The sequence below is a fragment of the Delphinapterus leucas genome, chromosome 1 (assembly GCF_059928025.1).
Source record: "Delphinapterus leucas isolate spDelLeu-1000000601 "Yukka" chromosome 1, BTC_Dleu_Yukka2, whole genome shotgun sequence".
NCBI lineage: Eukaryota > Metazoa > Chordata > Mammalia > Artiodactyla > Monodontidae > Delphinapterus > Delphinapterus leucas.
The window spans coordinates 52,517,156-52,532,668 of NC_143129.1; the positions used below are offsets into that span (position 1 = coordinate 52,517,156).

At 39.6% G+C, this 15,513-nt stretch overlaps 1 protein-coding gene across 1 annotated transcript in view; it reads right to left on the reverse strand.

Moving 5' to 3' along the window:
* Positions 1–15,513, reverse strand: part of TSEN15 (tRNA splicing endonuclease subunit 15) — a 149,445-nt gene that overhangs the window by 103,464 nt on the left and 30,468 nt on the right. The window contains exons 4-5 of the mRNA XM_022593350.3: positions 10,505–10,646; positions 3,689–9,962 (exon numbers count right to left, since the gene is read on the reverse strand). Coding sequence (XP_022449058.1) covers positions 9,942–9,962; positions 10,505–10,646 — 163 coding nt within the window. The 3' untranslated portion in view covers positions 3,689–9,941. The remainder of the gene's footprint in view (positions 1–3,688; positions 9,963–10,504; positions 10,647–15,513) is intronic.

Consider the following 15,513-nt stretch of genomic DNA (forward strand, 5'->3'; position numbering starts at 1 on the left):
CCCCAAAATGGGACCAAACAATGTTATCACCATCATCATCATCACCACCAGCAGCAGCAGCAGGGTTAGGCCTGATAAAGTTGACAGGAGCCAAGTTTATCTTTGGTGCCCTCCTGCATCCTCTTCCTACCCTAGTGGGCACCTAGGGCCCATTCCTTGGAGGCCTGGCTCCCAGCGATTTACCTGTATTCCCTCCTAAGCTGGCAACTTGCACACCAATGGGAAGTGCTTGGAGACTGCAAAGGAACGGGATACGGATAGCTTATTATGTGCAGGGCTTTGTTTATCCCCGCACAGTCATTTCATCGTGCAAGGAAAATACAACCTAGAAGGACATATTTTGTCCGTCATTTTACAAATGAGAAACGGAGGCTCAAAGAGATTACCTACCTCTCCCATGTCACTCTGGATGGTCTGAAGTCAAAGCTCTGCCCTTCAAGCCTCCTGAGCTTCAAAACTTCAAATGAGCACATTTCTCATGGTAGATTATCAAAGCCCATGATTGGAAGAACTTTTTTTTTTTTTTATACAGCGGTGGAGGTGAGAAGAGAGTGATGAAAGTGTTGAAGAAAAGGGAAGGTTTATGCAGCAAGATCTTTCAATTACAGGTGGACCAACATTTAAGATAGAATGGATCTCACACTGTCTGCACAAACCCCTTCATTTTACAGAAGTGGAACAGTAAGGCCCAAAGTGGGTGAATGATACTCATTTAAACCTAACTTTAATTTAATAATTGTGAGTAGGGAATTGCCATTTCTAAGTAGAGTTTCCAAATTTAGCAATGTTTTCATGTCTACATTCCCTCCAAAAGCTGTTGGATAAGTAAAAACGCACAGGTTTGGCACAGGAAAGAATGTGTAATAAAATATTAAGTGGATATATTTTGTTTAGAAACCTCTGTCTTGATTTCTCAAAACTACTAAGGAAAAGGATCAAAATATAATGTATCTCATAGCATAAGCATGTTTACAAGAGCATATAGCATCTTTCTTGTGGCCCATGGAACATGGGGCTCCCTTTCTACATGCGGTTGACGGGGCAGAAAGGCAGTTTTATCCCTTAGAATGGCAGGGATAGGACTGGGTAAGGAGCAGTCCATTTATAAACTCGAATGTGATCAAAGAAAACGTTTATTGAGCTCTTACTCTGTGCCAAGTGTTTTTTTGTATTGGTTTTGTTTTGTTTTGTTTTGGCCATGCCTGGCGGCTTGTGGGATCTTAGTTCCCCCACCAGGGATTGAACCTGGGCCCCAGCAGTGAAAGTGTTGAGTCCTAACTGGACTGCCAGGGAATTCCCGTGCCAAGTACTGTATTACCAATAGGTAGGGTACGGTCTGATTGGTAAGATATTATATACACTAAGGAAATTACGTAGTTCTTGTGAGTATAAATATACATGTTAACAATAATTAACACCTTCTGTTGGCAAATGTAGAAGGATAATATTTTGATGTATTAACTGAAATGTTTTCCCTTCTCGGTAATTCTTGTTACCTGTGAACCTCTTCCCATACAGCCTTTCTTGGCACACTGCGTTGGGGATGGGATTATACTACAGAACAAAAGAGGAAAATTCTTGCCTTTTGAGTTTCAAAACCTGAAATCTTGGCAAAAACAATATGTTTGGAAGAAAAATAGATCTGGAAATGGTCATAGTATCTTCCTACTCCTAAAATAAGATAAAACTAGGAAAAAAAGAAAAAAAAAAACTGGTGGCGGGGAGAGGTGAGAGCAAAAGCAGAAGAGCTAGACCCTTGACTGGGTCACTAAGCAGAGGCCTGTACTCCGTTCCCTCTGCCCTGACCCCCTCTGGCTGAGTTCCCACTGCAGAGGAGAAACAGTAGACACTCCAGGGGAAATCCTCTCATCCAAGATGAGAATCTGTGGCCAGCAGCCGTCCCCCAGCCACCCGCTGCTGCCTGCAGGCTCAGGTGGAACCTCACAGACCCCAGACCCTTATGGTCGTTCACCTAGCATTTTACTGAGACAGCAGAGAAGAACGTCTGGCTAGGAAAGCATATCGGGATGGAGAGGACCCGAGATGGCCGAAAAGCTCCCCCCCACGTGCCATGGAGTTCAGGGAAAGAACGAAATATTTTCTAAGTGCCCAAGAGTATTGAAAGAGTACTGAAAGATCTTGTGGCCAGAGATCAGGAGGACACAGCAGTGACTTAGGTGGAACAGAAGCACTGCGGGATGATACTCAATTCAGCCAATGCCAACATGGACTGATGGGAATCCCTGGACTAGTGTCTACTCCCAACTTTCTCTCCCTAGCCCATGCTAACACACTCTGAAAGCCCCCTACATCTACACGAATACCCCAGGTTTGTGATCTCATTAGATAATTATCCAGCCCCCGAAAAAAGCCCCCAGGTTCTTCACAAACCCAGTCCCATCTGTGCATCCATATTTAACCAGCTTCCTTCAGAAATATTCTAGCAGGATTCAACTAAATCCCCTACGCTACCAGCACAAATTCTTCCCCCCATTCCCCCATTCTTAGGAAGTAAAGACCAAACATAGTCTGTGCAACAGCCCATGGTGCATCAGAAGAGAGAGAAGAGTAAGGTCTACAGTGATCCTGAGTTCCTGCTACATAAAAGATCTCTCTTTGGAGCTCAGCTATTAAATCTAGAACCTGACTATAAAAGTGGGGGAAGTTTCTCTTCCAAACTCTCCTCTCCCCCTCAGCCCCTAGGTCGGCCCTTTTCCCACCTCTGTGTCCCTCTTATAAAGTCCTCTCACTATCTCCCCATTGCAACCTGAAACCCATTCACATATAAGTAAGTGACTGGGAATAGTCTGAGGTTTAACTTCCCCCCCTTCTTTGCTCCCAGAGCTAATCAGTTGTTAAATTTACCTCCTTGCTACCTTTCCTCTGCTTTTCATTATCTGGGAGTGCTGTTCTCTGACTATCCCCTCTTCTCAGTCCAGGAACACAGTGGACTTGCACTTCCTCTCTTTCTTGAAGTTCATCGTGGCCAGCCATGTGACTCGCTTTGGCCAAAAAAATGTGGGCAGGGATGACATGCTGCTTCTTCTGGAAGTATTCAATTGCTGTATGTGACACTACAGCACTTTCTTCTTCCGACCATTGGAACCAGCAACATTCTAGCTGTCGGAGGTTCTGTTGATCTGATTCCCAGTTTCCAAGTCTATGTACAAGGACTTGTAATGTGAGCAAGAAATAAACATAAGTTTAACTAATTCACTGGTTTTTACTGAAGCTGTTGGAAAAGATTACAAGAGGACACGACCCCCCGTTGACCCACGAGCTGGACCAGGGCAATTGGAGGCTTCTCACCCCTCCCCTGTCCTTATAATGTATGCTCTGCCCACAGTTCCCACAGTGGGAGCCATTTTCAAGGATGCAGCCTTGAGATAGTAATGTGTTGTTGAGACCATCTGGACTGAATACATGACTGAATCCAGTTAAGGCCTCTATATAAACTTTTAAGATCCTGGAGGGTGGGTACAGAGATCTACTTATCTTGTGGCTGCCCAAGATAAGCCTGGTATGTAAGTTCCCTTGCTTATTAAAACTGCCACCTACCAATCGAAGTGGCCTGCCTCTTTCTTCAGTCTCTCCTTGCTCTCTCTACAGGAGCCAGTTGCAGATTTCACCTGGGAAATTCCTCAGGTTGTGAACCAGCAGCATCATAATCTTGCCCATCCTAACATACCTGGGCTACTGTTGGGTTTCAGGCTCTCATCACTTCTCATCTGAGCTCTAACACAGGCTACTCAAAGTGTGGTCTGTACACAGGTGTCAATCCACAAGATATCGCTGGTCTGCAATTAGGCAAGTACAGAAATTGAGAATAAACATTTAGAAATTCATATAACAATTCAACTGATTAACTTTACCTGTTGACTCTCTAATAGTAAATATTTGGGCTTGTAGTCCCCCCAAATCTTAGCACTGGGCCTTTCCATGGGGTCCTGCAAAAATGCTTCTCAAATTAAATTGGATCAAAGCTTCATGATTAAGAAATAGAACTACGGTAGGATTCTAAGCAATAGCAAGCATATCTGTGGGATATTTATGGTGCAAGACCCTTCCTCATTGAGTGTGAAATCATCATTTAAAAGTTCCCTGAGTCTACTCTTCGTACCAGCCAAAATTTAGCTCCAACAAGCAAAGAAACTTTCTGAGCTCTTTCTCATTTAACATTAATTATTGTTTTAGGTTTGCCTACATAACAGCATGGAGATGATCGTATTTATTCTTTGGAATAAAACTTATAAATATATTGCCTATGAATATGATTTTCCAAATTACCCGTACACAGCTTGACATTTTGATACATTTGTTCAAGAGTCCAAGAGGATAATGTAACTGATCCCTAAATCACTAAAAAACTCCCTCCACGGGCTTCCCTGGTGGCACAGTGGTTGAGAGTCCGCCTGCCGATGCAGGTCCCGGTCTGGGAAGATCCCACATGTCACGGAGCCGCTGGGCCTGCGAGCCATGGCCGCTGAGCCCGCGCGTCTGGAGCCTGTGCTCCACAACGGGAGAGGTCGCAGCAGTGAGGGGCCCGTGTACCGCTAAAAACAAACAAACAAACAAACAAACAAACAAAAACTCCCTCCAGGACTAAGTAGAGCTAATTTTTTTCTTCCCAAAGCCTGTTTGACACACATTAATATATTTCTCTGCACCATACAAGACTCTGAAAAGAACAGGGGGCTAGACGTTAAGAGACCTGGCTCTAGTTCTCATTACCCACTCACTTGCTACTACATGAAGCTGTTGCTTAACCACTTGGTGCCCTAATTTCTCCACCTATTGAATAAGCATAATAAATTAACAATAGCAAGTAAATAACATCAGCTCTGTTGTGAGAATCAAAATAAAGAGTACTGAAGTACTTGGTAGTGAATAAATTGCTTTACAATTATCATTTAGCATTTATATGTAATACTGCCTTGTAACATTCTCAGTTATCTTGTACACATAGATTTTCTCCTTTTAAGCCAGAAAATAAGTCTTTGAGAGGTGCACTGTGTAATATTTCTCTGTATCCTGTCCAACGTTCAGTCCTTTGGGACAAATAATATACATACAATGATTGTTTGAAAATTGTTTAATTTATCAAAAGTTGTTGAACCCCTTCACCGTTAAGTAAACCGCATAAACTTCAGACTTCATACACTGCATGATGGGTATTCCTCACTCACATTGGCAACAGTGTTTTAGAGTTTTGGCTAGGAGAGTTGTAATTGGCTATCTGAGCTCCTTGAGAGCACAGGTCATATCTCATTCACCTTTGTTACTTCAGCACTTACCACAGTCATCTAAGCACAGAAGAAGCACAGTTAATGTCTGAAGATAAATTAGCATGTTAATAAATTAATGAACTTTAATTAAATACTTCCTTAATAGTACCTCCATTTAGTACTCTGCAATCTAAAAAGCCAATCTTTGTTTGATTTTAGTTAAATTGATTTTTAATCTTCCAGAATCATCTAAACATTTTAAAAGCAGACCCGTCCAATAAGTCACGTGATTTCCCCACACTCTTCCCTTAGTTAGCCCAAGCAAGTTCTTACTCAAAGATCATTAAGCCGATTAGGCTGCAGGAGTGTCGGTGGTAAGGAATGGGACAGCCCTTGGTCTGAAAGGAGGGAAAATTGTACTGATTGTTCAGAATACGACACTACTCTGCACCTGTGAAGAGTCAAGGTGAAATACAGCAGATGAATAAAGTGCTTCTGTCTAGAAGAACTATAAACTTTGGCAGGAACCACTGTGCTGCAGCAGTGAAAGGCCTCCTGCTGGGGCTGCAATGGAAAAAGTGACCTCAGAGAGGAATTCAGAACTAAAATGCTCAGAAAGATGAAATATCATGAAGTTTTGGTTAAGTCACTTGGTTCCAGGAATATAAAAGTGTAAAGCTGTTTCAGTTTTTTAAAAAACCGCAGATTACATGAACTTTGTAGATTATTATTCTATTCTAGTTGTAGCTTAGAATTCCAAAGTGCCTCCACCCTCATGTTCTGCACAAGAGATCTGTGGTGTTTAGGAACACATTCTCCTGGAGAGGCCCAGGCAAGGAAGCAAAATAAGTCAGTCTGGCGTCATTGGACCTAATCACTCAGCGTTCTACTAAGCCGTCCCAGCGCCGAGGGTGCACTCACTAGGGACCCCAAAATACACAGGCAAAGACAGCACTAGAGAGGGATCACTGCATACCCTTTCCCCCATCCTGCTCCCATCTAGGGAGGGGCTTCCCTTTAACGGAAAAGTTTATAGGTATAACAGCAGCAGTTCATGTCTCTCACCACTGGGATTTAGCCAGTTCAATGAGTGTTTCAGAGCTGGGATCTGTTGCTAGGTGATCTGCTCTTGAAATTTTATCTAATATATTGGGCTTTTGCAAGGAAAAAATGAAATGCATCATGGCATGTGGATATGAACAAAACCATAATCTAGGAAAAAACACCCACCCACCCTGGCCCCAAACAAGCTTTGATTTTTTTTTTTTTTTTTTGTGGTACGCGGGCCTCTCACTGTTGTGGCCTTTCCCATTGCAGAGCACAGACTCCGGACGGGCCGCTCCGCGGCATGTGGGATCTTCCCAGACCGGGGCACGAACCTATGTCCCCTGCATCGGCAGGTGGATCTCAACCACTGCACTACCAGGGAAGCCCCAAGCTTTGATTTTTAAATATAGATTTATATTTTGAGTAAAGCATGAACCAGGTCACATATTTAATGTCAGTAGACAGCGTTATTTTAGAGTCATGCCAGAAAGAAAAAGGGAGGGGGTATGAGCACATAAAACTTATTTATATTTTTATTTATGCTATTTCCCACAGATTGAAAATAAACTTTCAAGAGCACCACTTCTCAAGTTAATTCATTCCTGAAGTCTGAAAATTTTGTGCTTATTTAGCAGTGCCCTCTGGTGTCCAAATGGATCATTTTAGTTTGCCTTCAGGCAAAAAGTAAACCATTAAACAAGTCTACAATCAGCATTCATTCATTCACCAAATATTTATTGAGCACTTTGTATATGCCAGTTTGTGGAAGGTGGTGGGATACACAGATGTATAAAAAAAGACATGGTTTTTTATGACTTATATGTGGAATCTAAAAAATAAAATGAACTAGTGAATATAACAAAACAGAAACAGACTCAGAGATACAGAGAACAGAATAGTGGTTACCAGTGGGGAGAGAGAAGGAGGGAGGGGCAAAACAGGGGTAGGGGATTAATAAAATAAATATGTAAAATAAATATGCAACAAGAATACATGTACAGCACAAGGAAATATAGCCATCATGCTGTAATAACTTTAAATGGAGTATAATCTATAAAAATATTGAATCACTATGTTGTACACCTGAAACTACTGATAAAATATAATACTGCAGATCAACTATACTTCAATTAGAAAAATTTTTTAAAGATACAGTTCTTTGTTCTGTTCTTAAGGAGCCCATAGTCTAACAAGAAAGACAAGTGTAAATGCAATTACAAAGTTACTTGATCAGGCAAAAGAAATCACTTTACCTATTTTTCACTAAAATGAGACTGACAGAGCCGGGTCATCTCCATTTCCAAACTGTCCTGGACCATTACTCACACTAGCAGGTATCTGGCTGGCTTTGGACAGAACAACTTCGGTCAAGTACACAGGGAACATTCTGAAAAAGAGTAGACATCCCAGGACATACAGTGAGATTAAGACCTAGTTTTAAAGATTTCTGTAAGAAAGCTCCTTTCACAGTCAAGACACTTCTGGTCTTGTAGTTACATAGGGGCCCACTGGTCACCAGATCTGACACACAAATCTAGCGTTCATTAAGCCTTACATTTCTTTCTGAAAATGCAGACTGTTTTTCTAGCACTGTAATGAAAGCCCTCAAAAGGAATCAAATGGCAGAGACGCTAAGAACTGATCATAAACTGTTTTAGGAACCTTAGATCTGCAAATTGCTGACTAGGGTTACAGAAACCCATATTGTTCTGAATTGGTGCATCTTCAGGCCTTCTGGGGAAGCAGAGGGAGTCTGAAGGAGTTGCCAAGACCTTCCATCAAGAAGGAAAGTAAAATTCAAAAAATATCAAAGGAAAGGAGTTCAGGAACTACTATAGATCAAGAGTGATGCTTTACACAATTTTGTAATTTTCCTACTTTTGGTCATTTTTCCATTCTTGTAATTGTTGTTTCCCAGCGTAATTAGCCATGACTTGCTCCTAACCAACAGAATATGGCAAAGGTGACAGGATGTACATGACTACCTTACACGATATTAGGAGGTCCATCCTGCTGACTCTCTCTCCCTCACTGGCTTTGAGGAAACAACCAGTTGTGCTGGCAAGGCTCATGTGGCAAAGAGGGTGGCCTCTTACCAACACCCCACTAAGCTGAAGTCCTCAGTACAAGTGCCCACAGAGAACAGAAAGCTGCTATCAACCACATGAGTGAAAAAGCAGGTTTTTCCCCAGTGAAGCCTCAGATGACACTGCAGCCCTGGCCAACACCTTGACTGCAACCTTACAAAGGACCCAAATTTGAGATATTAAATGTGTGCTATTTTAAGTTGCTAAGTTTGTGGTGATATTAGTATGCAACAATAGATAACTAATATAGATCTCAGGACACTTTTTTATTTTAAAACATTTTTATTATAAAAGTAATACAAATAGAGAAAAAGTAAAATATTGAAGAAAGACAAAGTCATCCATTTCCTGCCCTGCCATCCTATTATAACCAGTTAGTAATTTATTTTGTCATCTTTTTATTATATACTTGGTGTGTTATTTATAGCCATAGTCATACACATTCATATACTTTTGTATCTTGCTTTTTGTTACTAAATATTTTCTCATGTTTTTCGGTAATTACTAATTTTTAATGGGTACATAACACACCATTCATTAGCTATATATGTTCATTGACTATCTCCCCAGACCAGTGGTTGGCAAACTATGGCCCTGTATTTGCAAATAAGTTTTATTGGAATACAGCCATATCCATTCATTTAGATACTGTCTATGGTTATTTTTGTCCTACAAACAGCAGAGCTGAGAAGTTGTGAGAAAGCCTATATGACCTGAAAAGCCTAAAATATTTCCTTTCTGACCTTTTCCAGAAAAATTTTGCTGACCCTTGCCTTAAACTTTTAAGTCATTTATAATTTGGATTATTATATGCCCCAAAATGTCACTTGAAACATCTTTGTGCATATAATTGTTTATACCTTAGGCAACTTAATTGGGAGGTATGAACGAAAGTGGAAAAACTGGGTTTACTTAAGAAAGATGTTTTTAAGGTTAACACTGTCCCCTACTATCTCTCTTGTAATATTCTAGTTTATGATACAGTACAGGTGGTGGTAATAAGAACAGAAGAAAAAGACCCAGTACTCTTGTAGGTAGCAATTCTCTGGTCCCTATTAATCTAGACATGTAATTTTACACTCTGGATGAGCATATTTTTAGTTTTGATTTAAAGTCAACCAAAGAGGGAAGTGACAGTAATTGCAACATGAAAAAACCAATTGAAAGAATACTTTCTATTGGGGATGAAAAAGCAGACTAAAGTAAACTCTCCAGGTGTCAAGGTGTACCTGAAATGCCATTCCAGGCTAGCTGTAGTGACCAAAAGGCGCTGAGAGGGTTGAGTAAGGGAAAGAGGTGGCAGTCTCAACAATGTTCTACCCTTCTGAACACACCCTAGGCATAAACTTGTATACAACTATAATTAAACTGTCTCCAGATGAGAAAGTTCTAGAGCAACTACCCTATATTTCTGAATAAAATAAATTCTTCTATCTGGGAAAGTTTTATTCTTCAAAAAGAAAACTTATGGAATGGGACCAGCTAAGTCAACCCTGACTATCTCTGAGATAAAAGATGAATCAGGCTGATGGGTCTCAATCCAATCTTGTGTGAATAAAGCAAGCATCGGGAAGTATAGGTGTCATCTTCTAAGGGAAATATTCTGCAACATAAAAAAAAAAAAAAAAAAGATAAGGATGGACCTTTTCCCCAATAGATAATGTAATTTAAAAGCAAAACTAGGAAGATATGTAATGTGATCATGCCAATTATGCCAACAATATATGTAAAGAAATCATATAAAATACATTTACTTATTAAATTGTTCCTGTCAAAATGTCAACCAATTTAACATTTCCTTAAAGAAGTGTTTAAGTGTTCTCAGAACTATTACTATTATAAGCCTTTACATTCCATCCCAGTTACTCATCAAATCATTAAATGCATCATGACTTCATGAAGTACTCTGGGAAACTATGAAATTTTCTGTAGAGTAGGGAAGTCAAATTATTTTTGTGAAAACAGCTAGAAACATGTTACTTTGAACAGATTTCTGAGGTATGAAAAACCAAGTCATTTTTTTTTTCTTGAATGTTCATATTGCAAAAGAAGTGATGGTTCTGTGAATGGATTGATTCACACTTAAAATCATGTCATAACTTTCTTCTTTTTTCAATGTTTACTGATAGTTGCCCCCAAACTGACCTGAGGATCTGGCAGCATAAATCCATCAGTAAGTTTGTAATAGACTATTGTGGAGTCAGACTCCACTATGGCCAAAGTAAAAGACATCGGCAAATCTGGATCACCTTGCAATTTTCGAGATGCCTTCAAGATCTCCCTTATCCTGAAAATAAAGTCACAACACATTTAGCATTCACAATCACGCAATTAATAATAAGATCAAATACTGTAAAATCTTGGAGAAGAGGTAGGCAATAACATTATTTCCATAATGTGGACTCAGGAAATGTATGAAGGCTCAAATATAAACATTTAAAGTTGTCTTCTTATACAGAAAATCTTGCAAATAAGAGCTATCTACTGACTTTCCGTCCTTCTCTTTTGTATTCACCCGTCTCTCCTGATCATCATACCTGAGAGAATCAAAACTGCATTTAGGAACCAACAGAATGGGACACTAACAGTATTTAGGGCATCTAAATTAGCTAAAGATCCCGGTTACTCATTTTTCCAATTTTCCAACTTGGTATCTTACAGTGGAACAATTTGGTATTCAGGTTTGTTTTTTTAAAAATAGACTATAATAAACATTTCCCCATGTTTCTACTGGTGTTAATAATTACAACCTTTATATGGCTATATAATATTCTATTGCTTCATAATTTATCCAGTCATTCCCCTATTGCTGTAAAGTTCTTTCAGGTTTTTTGTGAGGAGGAGGGTGCTAATAAAGATAAGCTGTAATAATCATCTTTCTGCAGGTAGTTGTTTCTTTTTAAATAATTCTGTTGGGTCTTTCCAGGTATCAGAATTACTAGATACGAATATAGATATTTTTGCAGCTCTCAATATGTATTCTGTTACTTAATAAAAGCTAAAAGAAAAATACAGAGAGAAAAAACTTTTTTGTAAAATTATATATCAAACATCAATGTTATAAAGGATTTCAGCTTGCTTGCTGTGGAAAATAATCTACTAAATCTAATATCTAGGTCTTCAAAACACCATTAGCTTTTGTTTACCACAAACTAAAAATCCTTATTACCTACTCAATAAAACCTGTATTCAATAATTCAGTAAAATATAATCTCCAGAGGAGCTTTCTTAAAAAGGCAAATAAAAAATGGTCAGTTGTTTTTTCATGAAGGTAACCAATTTTCCAGGAATTAGAAAAAGATTTACTAGCATATTAACATGCTACAACTGAATACATAAATAACTCAACACTATATTCTCTTTAACAAAAGTCTGATTTGTCCCTTTAAATTCTACTCCCAACCCTAAGTAAAAATTCTTGTGATTCTTCACCCATCCTACTAGCTACTGAATCTATAAAGTATCTAAAAAGAAAAGTCTCTGCTTTGAAATATTCTTCCTATAGTAATTATAATGCTTTTTTAAAAACCTGTGGTGGAGACAAGATTTTAAAAGTGATTTAAAACAGCAATAAACTTCTAGAAAAGCTGAAATTAAATTGTTCTTGCTAAACCATCATTTAGTCACTACATATGTTACAGAGTGATAACTGGTTTCTTAAAACAGTCACAAAAAGCTGCTTACCTACTATCATTTAAATTTCACAGGTATGTAATCAGATAGGGAGAGAATGAGTGTCTAAGTTCGTTTCCTCATAGTCAAACCATTTCTAAAATAACCTTGAAAGAGTCAATTCAACAATATGGTAGTACTGGATAAATAAAATGTTTACCTGACAAAATCTTAATTCGTTTTCAAGAGTCAGCAAAGCATCATCTTCTCTCTGAAGTCTTCCCTGCCACCTTTCCCCAACCCTACAGAGGCACCTTGTGCAAACCTACATTACTGCAATTACTACCTTGTATTTATATTTACATCTAAGTGCCTGTTTTCCACTGGATTGTACCCATTTTGAGGGTCAAAGCTTTTTTAAAAAAATTGTTAATGCTCAATATGTAGTAGAATACTTGGGTAGAATGAATGCTTTTTTTTCTTATAATATTTATTTATTTACTTCATTTATTTTGTCTGTGCCGGGTCTTAGTTGCGGCATGCGGGATCTTTAGTTGCGGCATGTGGACTCTTAGTTGCGGCACGCATGTGAGATCTAGTTCCCCGACCAGGGATCAAACCCGGGGCCCCCTGCATTGGGAGGGCGAAGTCTTACCCACTGGACCACCAGGGAAGTCCCTGAATGAGGCTTTTTGAATGAAGGTTTCCATATGGCTGTAACTAACTCTTCAGGCATATAAACTTTAAAATATTTCTGATAAACATTTTTCTAAAATTTATTATGCAATTCAATTACACTAAATAAAAGTTAAACTTGTCTTGACAGCTCAGGATCATCATTTTTGGTACTTATTATTGTAGATGACAGTGGTAGATGGTGTACCAAAGAACTCCTTAGAATTTAATTTCTTAAAAGTATCTGGGGCTTCCCTGGTGGTGCAATGGTTGAGAGTCCGCCTGCCGACGCAGGGGACACGGGTTCGTGCCCCGGTCTGGGAAGATCCCACATGCCGCGGAGCGGCTGGGCCTGTGAGCCATGGCCACTGAAAAAAAGTCAAATTGTTTTATCATTTGTCTCTATACCAGGGCCTGGGAAACTATGGTCACCTGTTTTCTATGACTCATGAGCTAAGAATAATCTTTACTACATCTTTAAATGGTACATTTTGAATGGTCATATAAGTACCTACATAATAGCCTTGATTTTGCCACTCTGTCCACAAAGCCCAACATATTTACTATCTAGCCCTTTAAGAAAAGGTTTGCTGACCCCTACTCTACATTATGAAAAAGGTTAAGGGGGCTTCCCTGGTGGCACAGTGGTTAAGAATCCACCTGCCAATGCAGGGGACATGGGTTCGAGCCCTGGTCTGGGAAGATCCCACATGCTGCGGAGCAACTAAGCCCGTGTGCCACAACTACTGAGCCTGTGCTCTAGAGCCCTCGAGCCACAACTACTGAGCCCGCACGCCACAACTACTGAAGCCCGCACGCCTAGGGCCTGTGTTCCGCAACAAGAGAAGCCACCGCAATGAGAAGCCTGCACACCATAACTAAGAGTAGCTCCCACTCGCTGCAACTAGAGAAAGCCTGTGCACAGCAACGAAGACCCAATGCAGCCAAAAATAAAAATAAATCAATAAATTTATTTATTTTTTTAAAAAAAGGTTAAGAATAAAAATGGTAAGATATGATCACCAAGGCAGTGTTCCTTTTTTTTCAATATTATTTATTCAAAAGTCAGCACAGAAGGAGGTTTCACTTCTAATGAGGCTATAAAAGATCTCAAAAGACCACCATTCCTATGATAATAAAGAGAAACACACCTGATTTGCTTAACAATATGCCATTTTTCTTTAATGCCATAAAAGAGAGGTAAACACAATGAAGTTTAAAGGAACTAAATTCCAATGAGCAATGAGACCTTCCAGGGTAGAGACCAAGACACGGCCACTTCCATCCCTGAGGGCAACTGCCAAGTCTGGCCACAGTGGCTGGAGGAGAAAGCCAGTCATACACAAGCAACTTCATTGGGACCAGGAGAAAACAGCACTACTTGTAAAAATGGCACATGAACTGGCATGGTGGAATGGAATCTTAAAAGCCACCAATCCCTCCAGTTCACCAACTCTCACTCACGGCACTTTTGCTGTGCTTAAGCAACAGCATGAGAAGCTGGGGAAGGGACTGGAAAATGGCAAGTAAGCCCTAATCACTAAGCCCTGCTGAAGAGAGAGGGCTGATCCCATTCTTAAGACATTTGAAACCAAGAAGAGAACTGAGATAACTGAAGCTGCCATTCAGCCATGATTCCTCTTGACTTCTGATTTGATTGACTAAATTAGACACTAACTCTACCTGCCACATAGAGGAAAGGATGAGCTCTTTGGAGGCGGGGAGTAGAATCGACATCCGTCTATCAACATCAGTCTTTTTTTCATACACAATGTCCAGCATCCAGTGAAAAACTCTAAGCTATGTGAAGAAGCAGGAAAATATATCTAATAATCAAGAGCAAAAAGTCAATACAAGATGGCTGTCAGAAAACTAAGGCTGTTGAAGAACAGATGTTGGAATTAGTAAAGACTCTAAAATGACTATAATAAATGTTATAGCATTGAGGAAAAAGACAGACAAAATGAGTGACAAGATGAAAAATATAAGCAAAAAAACGAAAATTCTAAAGAAAATGAACATTCTAGAATTTAAAATGTATTTTCAAAGTATTGACTAGGCTTAATGGTAGATTAGACACAGCAGAAGAAAGGATTTAGTGAACCTGAAAATAGGTCACAAGAAACTTAACTGAAGTACAAAGAGAAATTTTTTTTTTCTTTAAATAAAACATCAGAGGCCTTTGATGCAATATCAGTTTAACATATGTGTAAATAGAATTACAGAGAAAAATAAGGAGAGAATGGTGTGTGTCTTAGTCCGTTCATGCTGCTATAACAAAATATCACAGACCAGGCAGCTTATAAACAACAGATATTTATTTCTCAGGGTTCTGGAGGCTGGAAAGTCCCAGATCAAGGCACTAGCATGGTCTCATTCTGGTGGAGGTCCTCTTTGTGGCTCATAGCCAGCACCTTCTTACTGTGTCCTCACATGGTAAAAGGGGCAAGGGATCCCTGTAAGGTCTCTCTCTCTCTCTTTTTTTTAATAAGGCCCACCCGGATAATCCAGGCAAATCTCCCAATCATAAGATCCTTAATCTCATCTGCAAAATCTCTTTTGCCATAACATATTCACAAATTTCTGGGATTAGGCTGTGGGCACTGTCAACTACAAATTGGCACTTGCCATTAGCACTTGCCATCTACCTCTACAAGGATTAAGTCATGTGCTACTGCAGCTGCTGACTTTCGACACCCCCTGAAAGGAGTTCAGTGTGGAGAGCAGAAATGAGGCGCCCTGTGCTCTGGGAAAAACTAGCAGAACAGGTCTTCCGATAGTTAGATATTTTCAGGAGCTGATTTTATGAGCTCAATTCTTGTATCTCCTCATATCTAGAAAAGCACTAAAATCCTTTGTGGTGACGT